Source organism: Ceraceosorus guamensis (assembly GCF_003144195.1).
Source record: "Ceraceosorus guamensis strain MCA 4658 unplaced genomic scaffold IE81scaffold_107, whole genome shotgun sequence".
Classification (NCBI taxonomy): domain Eukaryota; kingdom Fungi; phylum Basidiomycota; class Exobasidiomycetes; order Ceraceosorales; family Ceraceosoraceae; genus Ceraceosorus; species Ceraceosorus guamensis.
The window spans coordinates 33,372-48,718 of record NW_020290102.1 but is presented as its reverse complement, the minus strand read 5'-3'; the positions used below and the strand labels follow the sequence as shown (position 1 = coordinate 48,718).

At 55.5% G+C, this 15,347-nt stretch overlaps 6 protein-coding genes across 6 annotated transcripts; 2 read left to right on the top strand and 4 right to left on the bottom strand.

Moving 5' to 3' along the window:
* Nucleotides 1–1,162: 1,162 nt before the first annotated feature.
* IE81DRAFT_17003 (hypothetical protein) lies at nt 1,163–3,970 on the bottom strand. The gene is made up of 5 exons (XM_025510616.1): nt 2,340–3,970; nt 2,091–2,276; nt 1,904–2,024; nt 1,659–1,824; nt 1,163–1,592 (listed from the first exon to the last, which is right to left on the bottom strand). Exons 1-5 carry the CDS (start codon nt 3,837–3,839, stop codon nt 1,217–1,219), a joined length of 2,349 nt encoding a protein of 782 aa, XP_025366751.1. The 5' UTR covers nt 3,840–3,970; the 3' UTR covers nt 1,163–1,216.
* Nucleotides 3,945–4,703, bottom strand: IE81DRAFT_16985 (hypothetical protein). Its single transcript, XM_025510614.1, has one exon. The coding sequence runs from the start codon at nt 4,586–4,588 to the stop codon at nt 4,103–4,105; it is 486 nt and encodes a 161-aa protein (XP_025366750.1). The 5' UTR covers nt 4,589–4,703; the 3' UTR covers nt 3,945–4,102.
* Nucleotides 4,661–5,144, bottom strand: IE81DRAFT_350049 (hypothetical protein; the record flags this gene model as incomplete). Its single annotated transcript, XM_025516476.1, has 2 exons — nt 4,661–5,013; nt 5,105–5,144. The coding sequence occupies 2 exons, from the start codon at nt 5,142–5,144 to the stop codon at nt 4,661–4,663; spliced, it is 393 nt and encodes a 130-aa protein (XP_025366749.1).
* A 453-nt stretch (nt 5,145–5,597) lies between these two features.
* Nucleotides 5,598–6,873, top strand: IE81DRAFT_16817 (putative RPL33B-ribosomal protein L35a.e.c15). Its single transcript, XM_025510595.1, has 4 exons — nt 5,598–5,674; nt 6,003–6,131; nt 6,427–6,604; nt 6,697–6,873. Exons 1-4 carry the CDS (start codon nt 5,672–5,674, stop codon nt 6,699–6,701), a joined length of 315 nt encoding a protein of 104 aa, XP_025366748.1. The 5' UTR covers nt 5,598–5,671; the 3' UTR covers nt 6,702–6,873.
* An 883-nt stretch (nt 6,874–7,756) lies between these two features.
* On the bottom strand, nt 7,757–9,193 carry IE81DRAFT_326388 (hypothetical protein). Its single transcript, XM_025514801.1, has 2 exons — nt 8,215–9,193; nt 7,757–8,098 (listed from the first exon to the last, which is right to left on the bottom strand). The coding sequence occupies exon 1, from the start codon at nt 8,696–8,698 to the stop codon at nt 8,219–8,221; it is 480 nt and encodes a 159-aa protein (XP_025366747.1). The 5' UTR covers nt 8,699–9,193; the 3' UTR covers nt 7,757–8,098; nt 8,215–8,218.
* A 2,811-nt stretch (nt 9,194–12,004) lies between these two features.
* IE81DRAFT_351763 (MFS general substrate transporter) lies at nt 12,005–13,936 on the top strand (the record flags this gene model as incomplete). Its single annotated transcript, XM_025516624.1, has 6 exons — nt 12,005–12,206; nt 12,295–12,347; nt 12,410–12,771; nt 12,844–12,909; nt 12,980–13,228; nt 13,300–13,936. The coding sequence occupies 6 exons, from the start codon at nt 12,005–12,007 to the stop codon at nt 13,934–13,936; spliced, it is 1,569 nt and encodes a 522-aa protein (XP_025366746.1).
* Nucleotides 13,937–15,347: the final 1,411 nt, after the last annotated feature.

Below are 15,347 nucleotides of genomic sequence, written 5' to 3'. Positions count from 1 at the left end.
GCAGACTCTTCGAAGTTGGTGCGACTAGAGCACCAAGCGATGATGTCTTTTGTATGCGACTGTTTTGCTATGTGAAGCGTTTGTTGGTGGCAGAGCTGAGTAGGTCGGACGCAATGTGCAATGGTGACGGTGTGTGCGGCGGATTGCCGAGAAGGTGGTGGAGACTGGACCCCTTTGCATTCACAGTGGATGGGTGGGCGGACGGGCAGGCGGGCAGGCAGGCAGGCAGGCAGGCAGGCAGGCAGGCAGGCAGGTGAGAAGTTGCTCGCGCTTCAGATTTTGGCTCAACTTCCTGCCGTCCAAGCGGCGGCAAGTCGTGCGCTGACTGGCTTGCGCTCCGAACGCTAGCATGATGTGAACGCTTGCTGCTGAGCGCTTCATCCATCAAGCCTACGCGCGGGCTTGCGCCTCGTTCGTGATTCTGCAATAAAATTTGTCCATGCAGCATGCAGCAGGAAGACTGAAATTTTTAGAGCACGTGAGCCGTCTGACAATTCACAAGAAAAGGCACAACAGCCAATTTTGAATCTTAGCGCGAGCAGCACAAAAGTCAGGCGAGGCTGCATGCATGCATGGCATCAGGCACTCACGAGTCGCGACTCACGACTCTTAGCAGCTGCGTCGCAGCAGTATGATGAGTATATGCACCTCTTCTCTCCGCATGGCGCAGGAGCAGTCTGACGTGCTCACGAGATCTGGTCAGAAACTCTGCAGCTGCTGTCGTCGACCTCGGCACACACGGCGAAGATCAAAGTTGAGGGCGGGCGGCCTTGCTAGCTTCGACGCGACATCTTGTCTTATTCCGCGCGCTTGCGCAAGACGATCACTTCCATGCCACCAGTCACGACCGAGCGAGCCAGGTGCGGGAGGCACACTCCCTACTTTTCTTACTTCGAGCTTCGTGTCGACGAGAGCGTGGTCGGTGCCCGGCACAACGCAGTTGCACGCCATCCGCCTAGCAGAAAGCGGAGCTCACTTCCATGGGTCGGATTCAAATGACTCGAATTCAAGAGGATGTATGACTCGACTATGCAGAATACCTAAGCTTCGGATCATTCTCATGCCGTGGAGCTGGACGACAGCTACTCTACAGTGGGAGGTCGCTTGATGAAGAGGGCTCGAAGAGAGAGAAGGAGCGTGAGGGGGTGGAAGAACACACTGCTGTTTTGCCTGACACCACTTGGCGCAAAAGAAGTGCTGAGCAACACGTTCCCGGTCAATGGTTCAGCATGTCAGCATCAGCTATGATCTTGGGAGCGTCCGCAAGTTCGATCGCATCCGTGCTAAGCTCTTCAAGCCGTTCCCGATCCGTTTCAAGGCCTCCAGAAAGCACGGCCTGGACTTCGATGTTGTCTGACTCGAGAACAGTGTTGTTCTCGTCGTTGTTGACGACTTGCAAGCCCAGAGAACGGCATAGTTGGGCCGAAGTATCCGAGACGCCTTCACTCGCGCCTTGCTGATCAGAATCCGACGTCGGGTCGGAGTTCGCAACGACAATGAATGATACAGAACTGTCATAGAACTGGCAGTGATCCAAGCAATTGTCTAAGAATGCAGTCGCGGCCTTAGCACGGCCAAAGCCTACTGTGGTGCTGAGAACAGGGCCACATTCCATGTTAGCGGGTACACTTGCAAGCTTCAGCACCTCAGCAACTCACAATTGAGCTGCACTAGACGGCTGCGGTGCCAGCCCGCACCAGCAACAAAGGGTCGCAATGTCCAAAAAGAGGCTTGTGATGAGTCGCACGGACGAGACGGCTTTTTGCTGTTGTGGTATTGTCGCGGCCGTCGCGTTTGGTCTCATGCTTGGTTCCGCTAGCAGACCTAGTATGCCCAGGATAAGCGCGTCTTGTGGTGTCAGTCCTGACCTTGAAACGCGCGCATTGCCAAACTTCAGACTCACTGCAAGCCTCCACTGGAGGCACTGGACTTTTGCCGCGCTGCTCAGGTGGCGATGTCCGTCCTTTCGCCCATTGCAAAGATACTGGGAGTAAGGTGGTGTGACAGAGGTGCAAAATTCCGGTCTATCGGACGACTTTCGCAGTCAGCGCCAGACCCATGTCACTGAAATATCACGACGCCAAACGCACCTTCAAAAGCTTGTGCCGGTCGCACACGGGAACGTCCTGCTTGAAAAGGCTGCCAAGGTCCTTTGGAGCTCGAGACTTCGTTGCCTTGTGAGCAAAAGGTGGATCACGTGGAGTTTCCGAATTGATAGACCTCGTTGCAGCTTTGGTAATCAGGTCCGCTGCCTCGTCAATGAGCAGATTATACTTCTGACAGAACGGAGCATTAGCGCAATTCGTCGGACGGTCTCGGCGCTCAGGGATAAGGCTCACGTTGCACAGGAGAGCCGCAAGCTCCAGTTGACGCACTGGCGGAAACTCTCCCCCTTCGATCGCGGCGTGCTCCCTCGCACCGTTTGGCAGAGCTGGGCTTATGGACCTCAAAGTAAAGGATGACGTGTGGCCACTTCGGTCCGCCTTGCGCGACCTTCGAGCTTCGCTCGACGATTCCATGCGCTCCAATAGGGAGCCGTTGCAGAATTGGCCGGCGCTTCGAGACTTGCGGTGCTCCAAAGTCAACGGCTCGTCTTCTGCGGCGCGATCGCGTGTAGCAAGCGGCCTCACAGAGCTATGTTCCGTGGAGGGTGCCGGAGCAGGCAAGCGCGACGTTTGATGCTTGCTCGTCTGCAGTCTTGAAGCGTCATCTTCCTCGATGCAGGAAGATCTGCGTCGGGTTGGTCGACCGGCTACATGTCCATTCAGCTTCGACTCCACGCTCGGTCTCTTCGTGGAAGGTGGCGGTGTCAAACCGACAGGCTCTTCGTGCCAACCGTCTACTTTGCCAAGCTGCTGAGCACGCGCCGTCCGATCTTTTTCCAGGCACGTTACAAGAGTGTGATCACCATCAAGTGCTGCGGCATCAGTCAAGAGGCAACCACTTGACACTAGTGGGACATCGCGAGCCAAGACGATTTTCGAATGTGGGGCTTCGCCCCACGTACCGTCTCGCCAGAGGTTAATAGAATATCCACAGTGCTCATGTCTGACGGGAGCAAGGCCGCAAGGGACAGTGGTGATGCCTAAGCCGAGATTCTTCGACTCCGGGCATTCTTTCGTATCACCTTGACGAGCCGTTGAGCCAATGAGTGTTGTTGCGGATGTGGATAAGCTGGAGTGCATCGTGGAGCTCGCGGAGGAAGCTGTGTCAGGGCTACATGTTAGGCTGGAAGAGGCTTGCGACACGTCGCTCGCAAGAGACTTCTTGAAGACTGTCCTCTGTGGCGACTCGTTTCCTCCGTCAGAGGTGTGAGGGCGAGCCCGTTTACCGAAAGCTCCAACGCCCGTTTGCAACGACTGTGCAGAGCTGGACCGAACAGGGAACCGTCGAAGAGGCCGGTCTTTCATGTCGCATGCCGCATCTGGCAGAAGACCGTGGTGAAAGGAAGTGCGATCCTTGCCCAAGAGATTGTCGTCGGATGCATATCTTGCCGTTTGTAAAAAAAGGGGAGCGTCGGAGCGGGGGAATGCACGCTTCGATATAGGAGGGCAGGAGTCTGAGACACCCAAGCGCCGATTGTCTGCACCCATGTCTTCACGGGTATTGTGGTGACTAGTAACCTCTCGCGAAGGAAGCTGGTGTCGAACGAACGCGATCGCTCGTCGTATAGTCTCGCGCCGGTCCTTGTTGCTGTGGTCACGCTGATGACAAGGCGCGTCCACGTCACTTGTCGCCTCATCAAACGAGTCCGAACGCTGAAACAAGCTAGCTGGTGATACGACATGGCGGTCAGAAGGCATGTAGCGCACACCCACTGAAGGGCTAAATACGCTCATGTCGTTGGCGAACTTCCTATGACTTCGAGCAGCTAAGAACAGGTTGGCCAGGGCCAATGGTACACGATCCGAGATCGCTTCAATGTCCCTTCTGACGTGGTGAATCAGATTGCGAGCAGGGACGCGCCGCTAGCCAGAGCTGAGAATGATCAGTGAGAAGAAAAGAGCGCGCGCAATAGCATGACGTGATTGCGGAGGGTGAGAGTTGGAGGCGGTCCTTCTTATGTATCCGTGGGCCGTACGGGCGGCGAAGTGAAGCATCCTTAACGTACAATCAGACCCAAAAAGGCAAGGGAGTGGGCGAATGGAAAGCTTCCTGGGGCCAGAGTGTTCTCCGGACCAGAGGCTCGTGCTTTGACACGCACCCAGCGTTGGGATCCGAGCGGCGAGCCGTGCGCACTTATGTGGAATGATGCCATCGGGTCGCGATCGCAACTTGAGGAAGTAGACCTCGACAAGCTGGGCATCGCGTGGGACGTAGCACCTCCTGACCGCGTGCAGATTGCGCGTCCGAGTAAGTAATCGGGGAGGATGAGGCTAACGCCGAGTGGGGGGCCGTGCGTCGCATGCAATTGCGACGAGGCCAAAGCGCGCGTCTTTTCTAGAAGAATACAAACACCAGCCAAGCGCATGTGGGGCCAGCTGGGAGACGTGAGCCGTCTCAAAGTCCAGGAGATGGTCACATTTCGCCTCTCGACTTCGGGGGGCTCAGAGCTGGCCTTGCTGGGCGCACCGAGACGCGTGAGCATTAGAGTTCAGGTTCATCGAAAGGCTTGCCTGCGCTGCTGCATCAAGTGAGCCCGCGTTGTTCCATTCTGATTCTACGCCGCCATTTGGTCGGTTTGGACAGACGCCTTCACCGAAGGAGCCGAGCGTTGTGTGTTGTCTACTCCCACTCCGACTGACAGCCCGGTCGCTGCAACCGTGTGCGCCTCTTCCGCAGCCCTCTTGGCGCTGCGTTTGTGCTGTTTACTTGCGAGATGCGATTCTCGATCTTTGTCGGTAGGGAAATGACGATCGCATTGGATGCAGTAGAACAATCCGAGACCAGGTTTGTCCACATCCAAGTTGCTCGGATTCAGCAAGGCTGCCGTCTTCTCGCTCGAGCGCAAATTGTCGCTGATTTGATCGGCATCAAGCTTGCGCGCACGAGTGCGCATGGCTCTTTGAATGTCTGAGCAGTTCCAGTAGGCAGGAGGGGAGATTAATGTCAGTCGCAGTGTCCGGCTGGGCAAGCAGGCCGCATAGGAGCGCAATCCGCTCACCTCGACGACCATGGTGGGATCTTTTGCGCGCGTAGGGCATTCTGACTCCTAGAAGATGTGGCGAACGGGAGTGGTGCAGCGGTGGTATACTTGGAGAAAGTAGCTGGTGGCTGTCGAGCAATATATAGTGCTGGATGGAATGCTATCAGAGCAGAGGCGGTGGCCATCAGTCGTGACTTGGGTGAAGGTCGCTTGTCCGACACCACGCATGCAGACAGGGATGCAGCGTTCGTGGTTGGAGCCACCAGATCACGAGAATGAATCAAGCTCATCGAGATGAAGATGACCATAGGGCTTAGCCGATTCTCGACCACGTGGCTGCATGCAGTCGCGGTCCAGTGATCAAGATGGAGTGGGGCGCATACGCGTTACGCAGATCTGCGCCTACTAAGGGACCGGTCACCCACGTGGCTATCGTAACGCATGCGCGCCCGCAGCTGTGAAGTCCAGAAATCACGCATCGAGTCGAGCCGAATCCAGGCTTCTAGGACAGCTCACAGCCACCCATGCTCTCTTTCACGACCACAAACCTATCGACATCTCGGCCTTTCAGACAATTTCTTCAAGATGGTAAGCATCTTTCGCCAGATCAAAGGTGGTAGTCTGAGCACGAAGGGAAGAGGTGTCAGCGATGAGCAGAGGCAGGGAGCATGCGCAGTTCGATTGGCACCTTGAGCCATTTTCTGGTCATCGATGGACGCGCCAGGACGATGCGACAGCGAGGGCGTATGGCGCTGCATGGACAGGGATGATTAAAAGTGTAGACGCCCTAGCTCACGATGCCAACATCGGGATGGAGTCATACCTGGAATAATTTACCCGCACTCGCCCCAGTCTGTTTACCACGGCGTCTCGAACCACTTGCTAACGCACGCAGTTGCCGCATCTTTATCCACAGACTCGTCTTTACACTAAGGGTCGTATTTTGGGTCACAAGCGCGGCAAGAACGTCGCCAGTGAGCACACATCTCTCGTCAAGCTCGAGGGTGTTGCGGACCAGAAGGAGGCTCAGTTCTACTTGGGCAAGGTGAGTCTTAGGAGAAATGGAAGCTCTGCGAAGCGGTGCTGGCTGCAGATTCCAGCTAGCACTCGTTGCAACTGGTGGTCACTAGCAGGGATTCAATCGATTAGCAGATTGGAAGGAGGGACGCACAAGAGAGACACGTGCGTAGGAGCGCCAGCCACATGGTGCTTATGTTGCTGCTGGACCTGCCCGAAACCAAGTGTGGAGAACGGGGGAGCACGGGATTTGTGCTCGCATCTCTTCTATGCTACTTGCTTCGAGCTCCAGTTGACGATCCATGCCCCATCATACTCCACAGCGAGTTGCGTACGTTTACAGAGCGCACAAGGAGGTCAGAGGCTCCAAGGTCCGCGTGATCTGGGGTCGCGTTACCAGGCCTCATGGCAACTCTGGCGTTGTCAGGGCTAAGTTCCGCACCAACATTCCTCCCAAGGCGTTCGGCGCTGTGGTTCGCGTCATGCTGTACCCCTCTCGCGGTGAGCATCCCCTTGCCGTTTCTGAATACATCGGCATCCTGAAGTTATCCACAAGCGGAGCGCTGACTTCAGACCCTGTCCCATGGTAACAGTCTAAGCTTTGCACACCTCGAATGCAAATCACTCCAGTCTCGCAGCCTTCTTCCCGCATCCCCCAAGCACGCAAGCTCTTCACACCATGACACGGCCGACAAGCTGACGTATCAAACCTCAGCTCGTCCGGCCTTCGCGTCCGGAGTTGGTCCGACGAGAGGACGCTTCGGCGCGATACTGTAACACCTCGGCTATGGAAGCACACGAGTGCGACCTGGTCACAATGGCGTCACCTGGCGCAATCATATAGCAAAAGCCAGAAAGCTCGAGCGTGAGACGGGTGATGATCACCGATCAGCTGATGATGGGCGTATCTGCGGCTAGAGCGCGTGCGGGCACGCGGCTCGGCTTTAGTAGATCTAAGTCTGGGCGTCGTCCGACGTACTGCATTCGGAGGTTCGTTGCGAGACTTGACAGGGTTGTAGGATAATTGCCCCTCCTTACCGGAACGAGGCTCGCCAAGGCGCCCCAGCGAAGCGCAGGCCCGAGCTGTGACGACTCGTTCGTCATCCCGTTCTTATCTGGTCGCGCGTCTTTTATACCTCGTGACACGTGCACCTAAACTAGCGGGAGATATCCAACACCCCTCGTTTGCGTTCTCTGGAACGAAACGAGGTCGTTTGCGTTCTCTGGAACGAAACGAGGGGGCCAGAGCCAATTTAACGAACACCTTCCCCCTTGTGGAGGGGGAGGGTCATTCTCGCGTCTTGCTGCCATTTCGATGCCGGACCGCATGCGGTTTGGAATTTTTTTGGTGGCAAAAGGTGGCAGACTGCTGGAGATTGACCGTCGTTGAGGGTCCTACATTTGATGAACTTGGGTCTTGCGTCTTCCGTCGCTCTGCTGTTTCGCACACGAAAGTGTATCTTCAGTTTTTCCTGCTCGCCCGGGTGCTACCTCCCTTTCGCATGTTGGTCGTGGGTGCTGAGGCCTTTGCACGGATGGTGTGAATTGCTAGCGCGCGTCAAAGCTTCTCTCTGCCATGTCCTCACATCAAACGTTCGCATACTGCAGTCGCCGCATGCGACGCGCGGTGAACCACACACAGAAAAGGCCATTGGACTATGTGCACACTCAAAGAGTTGCGACGGGGACAGCTTCGTTTGTGGCTGGAATTTATACAGCATCGCACTCTTGACTGGCTGGCTGATCATGGGATGGATGCTTCAGCTCGGGAGCGCGGTTCTCGGGTGGTTCTAGTCTGTCTGTATTGAAACCAAGGGTACAGTAAGAGAGAAGGAGCGGAATGACGCTAATGACGATGGTAGAGGTTACAGTTACAAATGTGTGGAGAGATCTGGAACGATTCGACTTGGACATGTGAGGGTGCCAATTCCCCAAAAAAAAAACAAGAAGAATCAAAGTTGGCGTGGGTGCGAGGCTCGAGTTGAAGGTATGGTCCTGGTCATTGGCAAAATGCCAAACACTGGTCAGCACCGTATTGACATGCTGCAAGGTGCGCTTTCCGAACTCCCGTAAAACGCAAACGTATGTGCAGAAGGAGGGATCCTACTCACAAGATCAAGCTCTTTGGTTGCGTCTCGAACGTCCAGTGGTGAAACCTCTAAAGAGTCCCATCCCCGCGCCCTCGCTCTTGGCCCTGGCGTGTCTAGATGTGGCAGCAGGTGCGGGAGGTTTGATTTGCGGAGCCGCCGAGGCAGCTGGCAGTGGAGAAATCTTGGCCAAAGGGCTGCTGCTCAAACCACCAGTGGGAGGAGATCTGCTGGCGCGATCCAACTTTGCTCTTTCGATGTTGTCCCTCTCTGCTTGCCACATTGCGCGCGTGTGAGCCAAGACGGACGCTGCATATACCTTCGCTTCTCGTTCTTGCTCTGGTGTTCGAAGCGCTTGATCATTGCCCCAACCATCGTGCGAAGAGGAGGAGGAGGAGGAGGAAAATCGACTGGTGGGTGAGGTGAAACAGTCTGATGCGCTGGTTGGAGAAGATATGGACGGGTGGACAAAGGCCGCGCCGCCAATGGGCACAACAGCGTGCAGCATGATTGACGCTTGCCTACTTGGAGAGTGTATTTGCTAGATCGATGGATGGATGCGCACGATCCGCTTCGCTCCTCAAAGGAGAGTGTCGGTCGGTCAAGTATGCAGAGATGGAAGGATGTGGGTGAAGGGAGGAAGATGAAGGGGGCATCTTCCCTTGATGATACCCTTATACGACTTCCAGACGTCTGTCTAGTCGTCATTCACCAATCAATTCGATCACGAATCTGCTCTGCGGAACAACGCTCCGGCTCAACGCGGTTGGCCAAGACCTTGAACGCCATCCCATGCTGGGCAATTCAGTCTCCCGTTTCTTGCTGCGTCCGGAAGCTGCAGCCGCTCGACGCAGCTCGCTGCATAAATGTCAAGTGCCGGCTCTTCTGCACGCTTCAGACCAATGAATGCGTCTTGATCGGACTCTCAAACCGCGGCATCCTTGATCGGGATTGTAAAGATGCGTGCGTTCATGCCACGGCGTAGAGTCAAGCTGTCTTTTTATTTTTACGTGTGGAGGAAGGCGGGCAGGGGCAAAAGCAGAGGCAGAGGCAGAGGCAGAGAGGCACAAGCAAAATCAAGAGCAGACGCCGTATGAGTCACACTACTGCTGCGATCGAGGTGCGTGTCGGCCGTACAGCCGAGCTGTGTGGTCAGCCCATGCAGCATGAGCACTCACGACTCCGACTCAAATTACGATCGACTGCTGCGTTACCCCGCCAAAAGAGGCACGCGCGGCACGAAACATCGCAGCTTTTAACACGCGAATCGCCGTGTCCGGCGAGGGGCATTCGCGTCTCGGCGCGGTGCCTGGCATCTCTCCCACAAAGTCGAGTTTGAGTGTGACTCGGGAGTGTTGCAGCATATGCATGCATGCACTCATCAGACCAGCATCCTTTTGATGTACAGTATAGCTGCCTGCAGCTTCATCAGTAGCCGAGCACCAAGTCGCCGTAGGATGACGTCCGCCCACGTAAATAGAGCAACTTCTGAACAGTTGAAACGCTGTTCGGGAACCACGAGCAATCAGAAGTCGCATCCACAGCTACGGTTGCTGGCTCCTGAGGCAGATCTCGCATGTAGTCGTGGGCCTATCGCGATGGGTCTGCTCAAGTGTAGAAGAACATGTCACCGCTGACATTCGCTCGCGTACAGTGGCTCAGACTTGTGCAAGAAGCAATTGGAAAAAAGTGTGATGGGGCTGAAGCCAGCAAGGGGAGGGGAGTAGCGAGACAGACGAGCAGACTAGCACAGCAGCTGCATGGAAGTTGCATGCTGGACGAGATCCAAATGAGCAAAGTGTCGCTCGTAATGGCGCCGGGATCATGTATGCAACCTGCTACTCACACTCACGACTGTTGTACTCGTTACTGTACATGTACCTACAGTACAGCGAATATGCCATCTGCAGGCTCACCTTTCCGTTGCTTGCCTTGCACATCGCGATTGTTGTCGGATCTCCAATTGACGGCAGCGCAGCTTTAATCGCAACACACATCGTAGCTTGACGCACGACTGCAGAAACGAGTGCTGGCATGTCGCCTGACCAGCTAGCTCATCACCAGGATGATGGTCTGTCTTCGCAGCCGTGCTTGCCAAGCATTGACACTTGGTGTAGCAGCGGTGTCTTGACGGGTGTGGCTTTCCGCCGTCATGTGAGCGCAAAGCTTGGCATTGCCCGCACGCGCGCACTACATGTATAGTGCGAGTGGGGGTGCGAGTGGGGGTGCGAGATTCACGAGATTCTTATAATTACACGATGGGACCGCATAACGACAAGCAGGGATCAATAGATCGTGGACGACGACGAATGCAGCATGCGGCTCCCTACTTGGCCCCGAGAGATATGGGTGCCGGGCACGTGACCGAAGCATCACGCGCAAGAATGCTCTCGAACCTTCAAGGGACCCTGCAAGGCGGCCAAGAGATAAGCAAGCGTGAAAACGCGCTAGCGCGAGATCTGTTTGCGGAGAGCAGCTGCGATCTACAGTAGTACTGTAAGGTGTCACAATTATTGAGTTCGATGATTCGTAAGTCCGATTGTTGCAGCGACCACGATCGACACGACGGGGAGGGGCACCAAATCAACGATCGCGCGACCAAGCCGACGGATATCCTGCTCTGCATGCCATTCATCAGAGCAGATGGCTGAGAAGATTGCGAGCTTTTTGTTTGGACAGGCCTCGTCGCGGCCAGTGTTGGTGAGATCACTCTGCATTCGACGATTGTGCGGTACAGTAGGCACTGTGACTGTACACCGCAATGATATCTAGAGCTGCAAAACGCTCGACAGGCCGTGCTCACCTCGGCGTTTTGCCCTCCCTCCCAAGCCAAAGATGAAGGGGTTGCCTACGAAATTCTGCCAAGCTGACGCTAAGCGACTCTCAAACCGCGCGAAAATCATCTCCGCTTATCGGGAACAGCCGTTCTCATCGTCGAATCGCTCAGCGCCGCTTCCGTGACAAATGACGACGACCATTCTAAACGCACTCCAGCTTCCAAAAGCAGCAGCAGGTCGTATGCCGGCGGTACCGCAAGGATCGGGTTACAGTATGCGGCTAGCCAGGCAAACTGGTCTGCCATCCCTACTACTGGCGATGGCCGCGGCAAGTGCATGATGGACTGGTGCGGAGAAGCTGCAGGCGGGCGCGTCGCTTCTCGGATGTTTCCTATCAGTTAATTGTGGAGCTGCGCCCCTGCACCATGTGTCTCGAGCGCAAGGGTTCGAGCTACATACAAGTAGTACGTGCTGGGGTGCGAAAGGTCGTGCCAATCCGATCCTTCCGCTATCAAGCTCTTCCGCTCTTTGCCCGCGATGCAACCATTTCAAACTGGGTTCTCGCCAGAGACCCCAGTGCTCTTGACAACAGCAGAGCGGATGGCACAAGTGACAAAGCGGAAGTAATGTCGCCCGGCCCGGGCAAATGGGCTTCGGAACGTGGTTCATCAAGTGGCTTTGCAGCGCGGGTGCCTTGGCAGTACCGGTACGTGAACGTTAGAAGAACGAGTGCCGAAATGAGCGGATCATTTGCAAGCAATTTTGCGGAGGCCTGCAGCACCAGCAAGCCTGATCTGCACATGGCGATTTCTATTGATAACCTTCAGCGGCGGAGGTCGTCCATTTAGCATTTCTTGGCAAATAGTGCTCGAGCGTACCGGACCGAAGCGATCGTGTGGTTTTGCATAGCGGAGAGCAGTGCTGACGTGGCCAGCCCTATAAGGAGTCAAACAGACTCGATCCCGCGCCCGGTTGTGTGTTTGTGTCTTTCCACCTTCCTGCCTTCTTCACCCATGCTCGAGCAAAATCAGGCCGGTATGAGCGTCAACGCCGAGAAGCAGCAAGAAGAGGGCCTGGCTACGCCTCAGTCGCCAGAAGCGCCTACCCCTACCAGCAGCAACGAGCCCAGCAAGCCAATCCGTCCTCCGCTGAACGAGAGGCGCACCGTCTCAAAGACAGGCGCACAGCTGATACATTGGGATGACGATGATCCCGAACATCCTTTCAATTGGTCACTAGGTGAGTGAAGCCTGCCGCGCATGTCACCCGAGGACCTCGATCACCGCTTATTCAGGCCGCTCGCCTCACTCGTCCACGCAAACGCCAGGCCGGAAATGGTTTGCGCTCGGAGTAGCTCTTCTCTTCAACAGCTCTACAGCCGTGAGTCCGCCGACTACTGCGTCGAGTCAACTTTTGCCTACTCACAGTCGTGCCCATCGTAGATGAACGCCACCGGCTACACCACAGCTCAGCAAGTCGGCGCAGCAGAGTTCAACACCAGCGAAACGGTCTGGTTGACGGGCACAACGGCGTATCTCGTGCCTGTAGCTCTCACACCACTGGTACTGGCGCCCTTATCGGAGATCCACGGTCGACGTCCGCTCTACCTGATTGCACTCTTTCTGTACACGATGATGTTCATTCCGCAAGCTTTGGCTCCGAACATTGGCGCCATTTTGGGCTCGAGGATAGTGCAAGGATGCGCCGGGTCGGTGGGCAACACCATGTGCGCGGGTAGCGTCGCGGACCTCTTCCCAAAATCTCAGCGGGCCATACCTATGGGCTTCTTTGTGCTGATTGTATTGTGAGTCTGGTGCTGTCGAGCGAGCGACGCGCTCGATGTCTGACAAGGCTTCTGCCACCGGTCTCCTAATAGCATGAGTCAGGGCATCGGCTCCACCGCATCCGGCTGGACTGTGCAGACCATCGGCTGGAGATGGATGTGAGTGGCTGGCGAAAAGGTGTCTCGCCAGGTGAAATTGGCGCTGACCATCTGCCCCTCCTACATGCAGCTTCTGGTGGCAGGGTGCTGTGGCTTTGGGCTCTTTGGCGATCATGCTGGCATTCATGGAAGAGACCAGAGAAGGTGTGCTACTCTCGAAGCGAGCTCAGCGCATAAGCAAAGAGCAGGGCATCAAGCACATGACGGAAGATGAGGAGGAGAGAAAGTCCTTCATCCTGATGGCGTCGCGAAATCTTGGACGACCGATTCTTTTCTTTGTTACCGAGCCAATCGTTGCTTTCCTAGCTCTCTGGATCGGGTGAGTGGTACGCCGCGTGACGCTGCTGCTCGGGTCCCAGGCTGACCAGATGCACGTGCCCAAATCGAAAGATTCTTGTGGGGCGTCGTTTTTCTTTCGCTCGAGGGCGTGTCGGACACCTTTATGGTGTATGGCTGGGACGCTGCTTTGATCAATACCGTTCTGTTGGCCATTCCCGTGGGCGGGCTGATCGGCTTCTTGACAAACCTGCACCAGGCCAAGCTTTACGATAGGGCAGCAGAGAGGGCAGGTGGCAAGGCACCGGCAGAAGCCAGATTGTATTGGTCCATGCCAGGTGCCGTCTTCACCGTAGGCGGTCTGTTTTGGTACGGTTGGGGAGGGCAGGCAGACGTGCATCCGGCAGTGCCCATCCTTGGCTTGGTGCTGTTCTCCTGGGGCACCTACATCATCTACCTCGCGACGCTCAACTACATTTCGGACAGCTACGAAACATATGCAAGCAGTGGCATAGCTTGCCAAGCTCTGCTAAGGAACATCTTTGGAGGCACTTTTGGACTCTTTGCCCACGGCATGTACAGGAACCTCTCGCCGCCTATCGCTTCCACCGTACTAGCCTGCATATCCGCCTTCCTAGGCATCGCGCCTTTTGTCCTCTTCTTTTTTGGACCGCATCTCCGTGCGCGCAGTCGCATCCACAAACGCCTCATGCGGGAAGAAGATGAGCGCAGAGAAAAATCCCACGGCTAGGCGATGCGGGACTGGACGAATGAATGACGCCTAAGATTTTAGCACGCGTTGGTCTGGCTGCGTCGATGCGCACACATGGCTCCTTTCTGGCTTTCTATATCGTGATGATGATGACGAATGAGCTGTGTGCAATGACGAGGACCGTAGTGCGTCGAAGATGCCCAAGATGTATGGGCGAGCGATGCTGACGCTTGGTCAGCACGATCCGCAGGGGTGAAAGGTCAGCGTTGGAACGGGTCATCTCCGCTTTGAAGGCTATACGTAGACGAGACTTGGCCGCTTGATTGTGACCAGTCACCGTCACATCAGGCTGCGCAGCTGAGGGAACTCTGATGCTGGCCATGCTGCTGGAGCCTCTTCTCACTCAATCACGAATCAAGGCTCGTCAACCGTCGCTCGTGTCAAGGTCACTTTGTTTTCGCCTGTTGGACTCATGTACCTTTCTTTGTGCCTGACTCTCAACATCCATCACTCGAGCCACTCGCGGCCAGGTCGCTTGCTGCTCTGGTATACTCGTGACTATATATATATTCGTGACTCATCAGCGATCCATGCAGCGCGGCATTCCACGAGTGCGAACATCCGCGCTCGAAGAAGTCTGACCGCTGCGCTGGTCGCGAGCACTCCGCACCGCGAACAACATCAATTGATATGTATATCCATCCCTTGCTAATGGATTCATCAGCTTGTTTCATGCTGACTATATATACATCTTCATGATTCCGACTGATCTTCTCCGAGGCGCCACTTGTTCCTGAAACAGGTGAATCAGGCAGGCAAGGCTAGCGCGGGCGAGCGAGGACATGGTTGCTGTACGTGCAGCATGTATATGTATGTTACAGCGGCGAATCATCCTGCTGAACAGGCCGGCACGGAGCACCGCCTCTCATCGCGTCAGATGACATGCACGACGAGATGAGGTGTCGCTCACCACGTTCAAACCCGTATTCAAACTATAAGGCTGAGGGTGGGAATGAGCATCACGTGAATCAGATCTTGCGTGTGCCTCTATCGAAGGCACTCAGACTTTTGACTCGATCTGTTGCAGGTCACAGTCGAGGCCGGCAATCACGAATCGCACTCACGCTTCACCATCGCGTACTCATCAGTCATCCTATGCTGCGGCGTTACAGGCCAGCTCGCGCCTTCCCATCCATGCATCAGCACAGCATAGGTATAGAACTATTATGTGAATGATGGAGTGAATAAGCTCGTGCGGATCGTGGTGCTGATGATTCGATCTACATTAATTGATTGCCACTCGTGATTCAAAAGAGGGATCGTGGACCGCGGTCGCACCTTGGCGTTGCGCATATATTCATCTGACTGCTCTCGACTGCTCGAACAAGGCGCAATCAATCGACTTGCTGGCGACCGATCGTCGTGCACTGATGGACCTCGCTGTGGCGTC

Coding starts and splice junctions, on each gene's coding strand:
- IE81DRAFT_16985 (XM_025510614.1), bottom strand. CDS start 4,588: ATGCTCACGCGTCTCGGTGCGCCCAGCAAGGCCAGCTCTGAGCCCCCC.
- IE81DRAFT_17003 (XM_025510616.1), bottom strand. CDS start 3,839: ATGAGCGTATTTAGCCCTTCAGTGGGTGTGCGCTACATGCCTTCTGAC. Junction 2,025..2,090: donor ACCGGCACAAGCTTTTGAAG/GTGCGTTTGGCG, acceptor GTCGTCCGATAG/ACCGGAATTTTGCACCTCTG. Junction 1,825..1,903: donor GCCTCCAGTGGAGGCTTGCA/GTGAGTCTGAAG, acceptor TGGGCATACTAG/GTCTGCTAGCGGAACCAAGC.
- IE81DRAFT_16817 (XM_025510595.1), top strand. Junction 6,132..6,426: donor CTCAGTTCTACTTGGGCAAG/GTGAGTCTTAGG, acceptor CATACTCCACAG/CGAGTTGCGTACGTTTACAG.
- IE81DRAFT_326388 (XM_025514801.1), bottom strand. CDS start 8,698: ATGCTGCACGCTGTTGTGCCCATTGGCGGCGCGGCCTTTGTCCACCCG.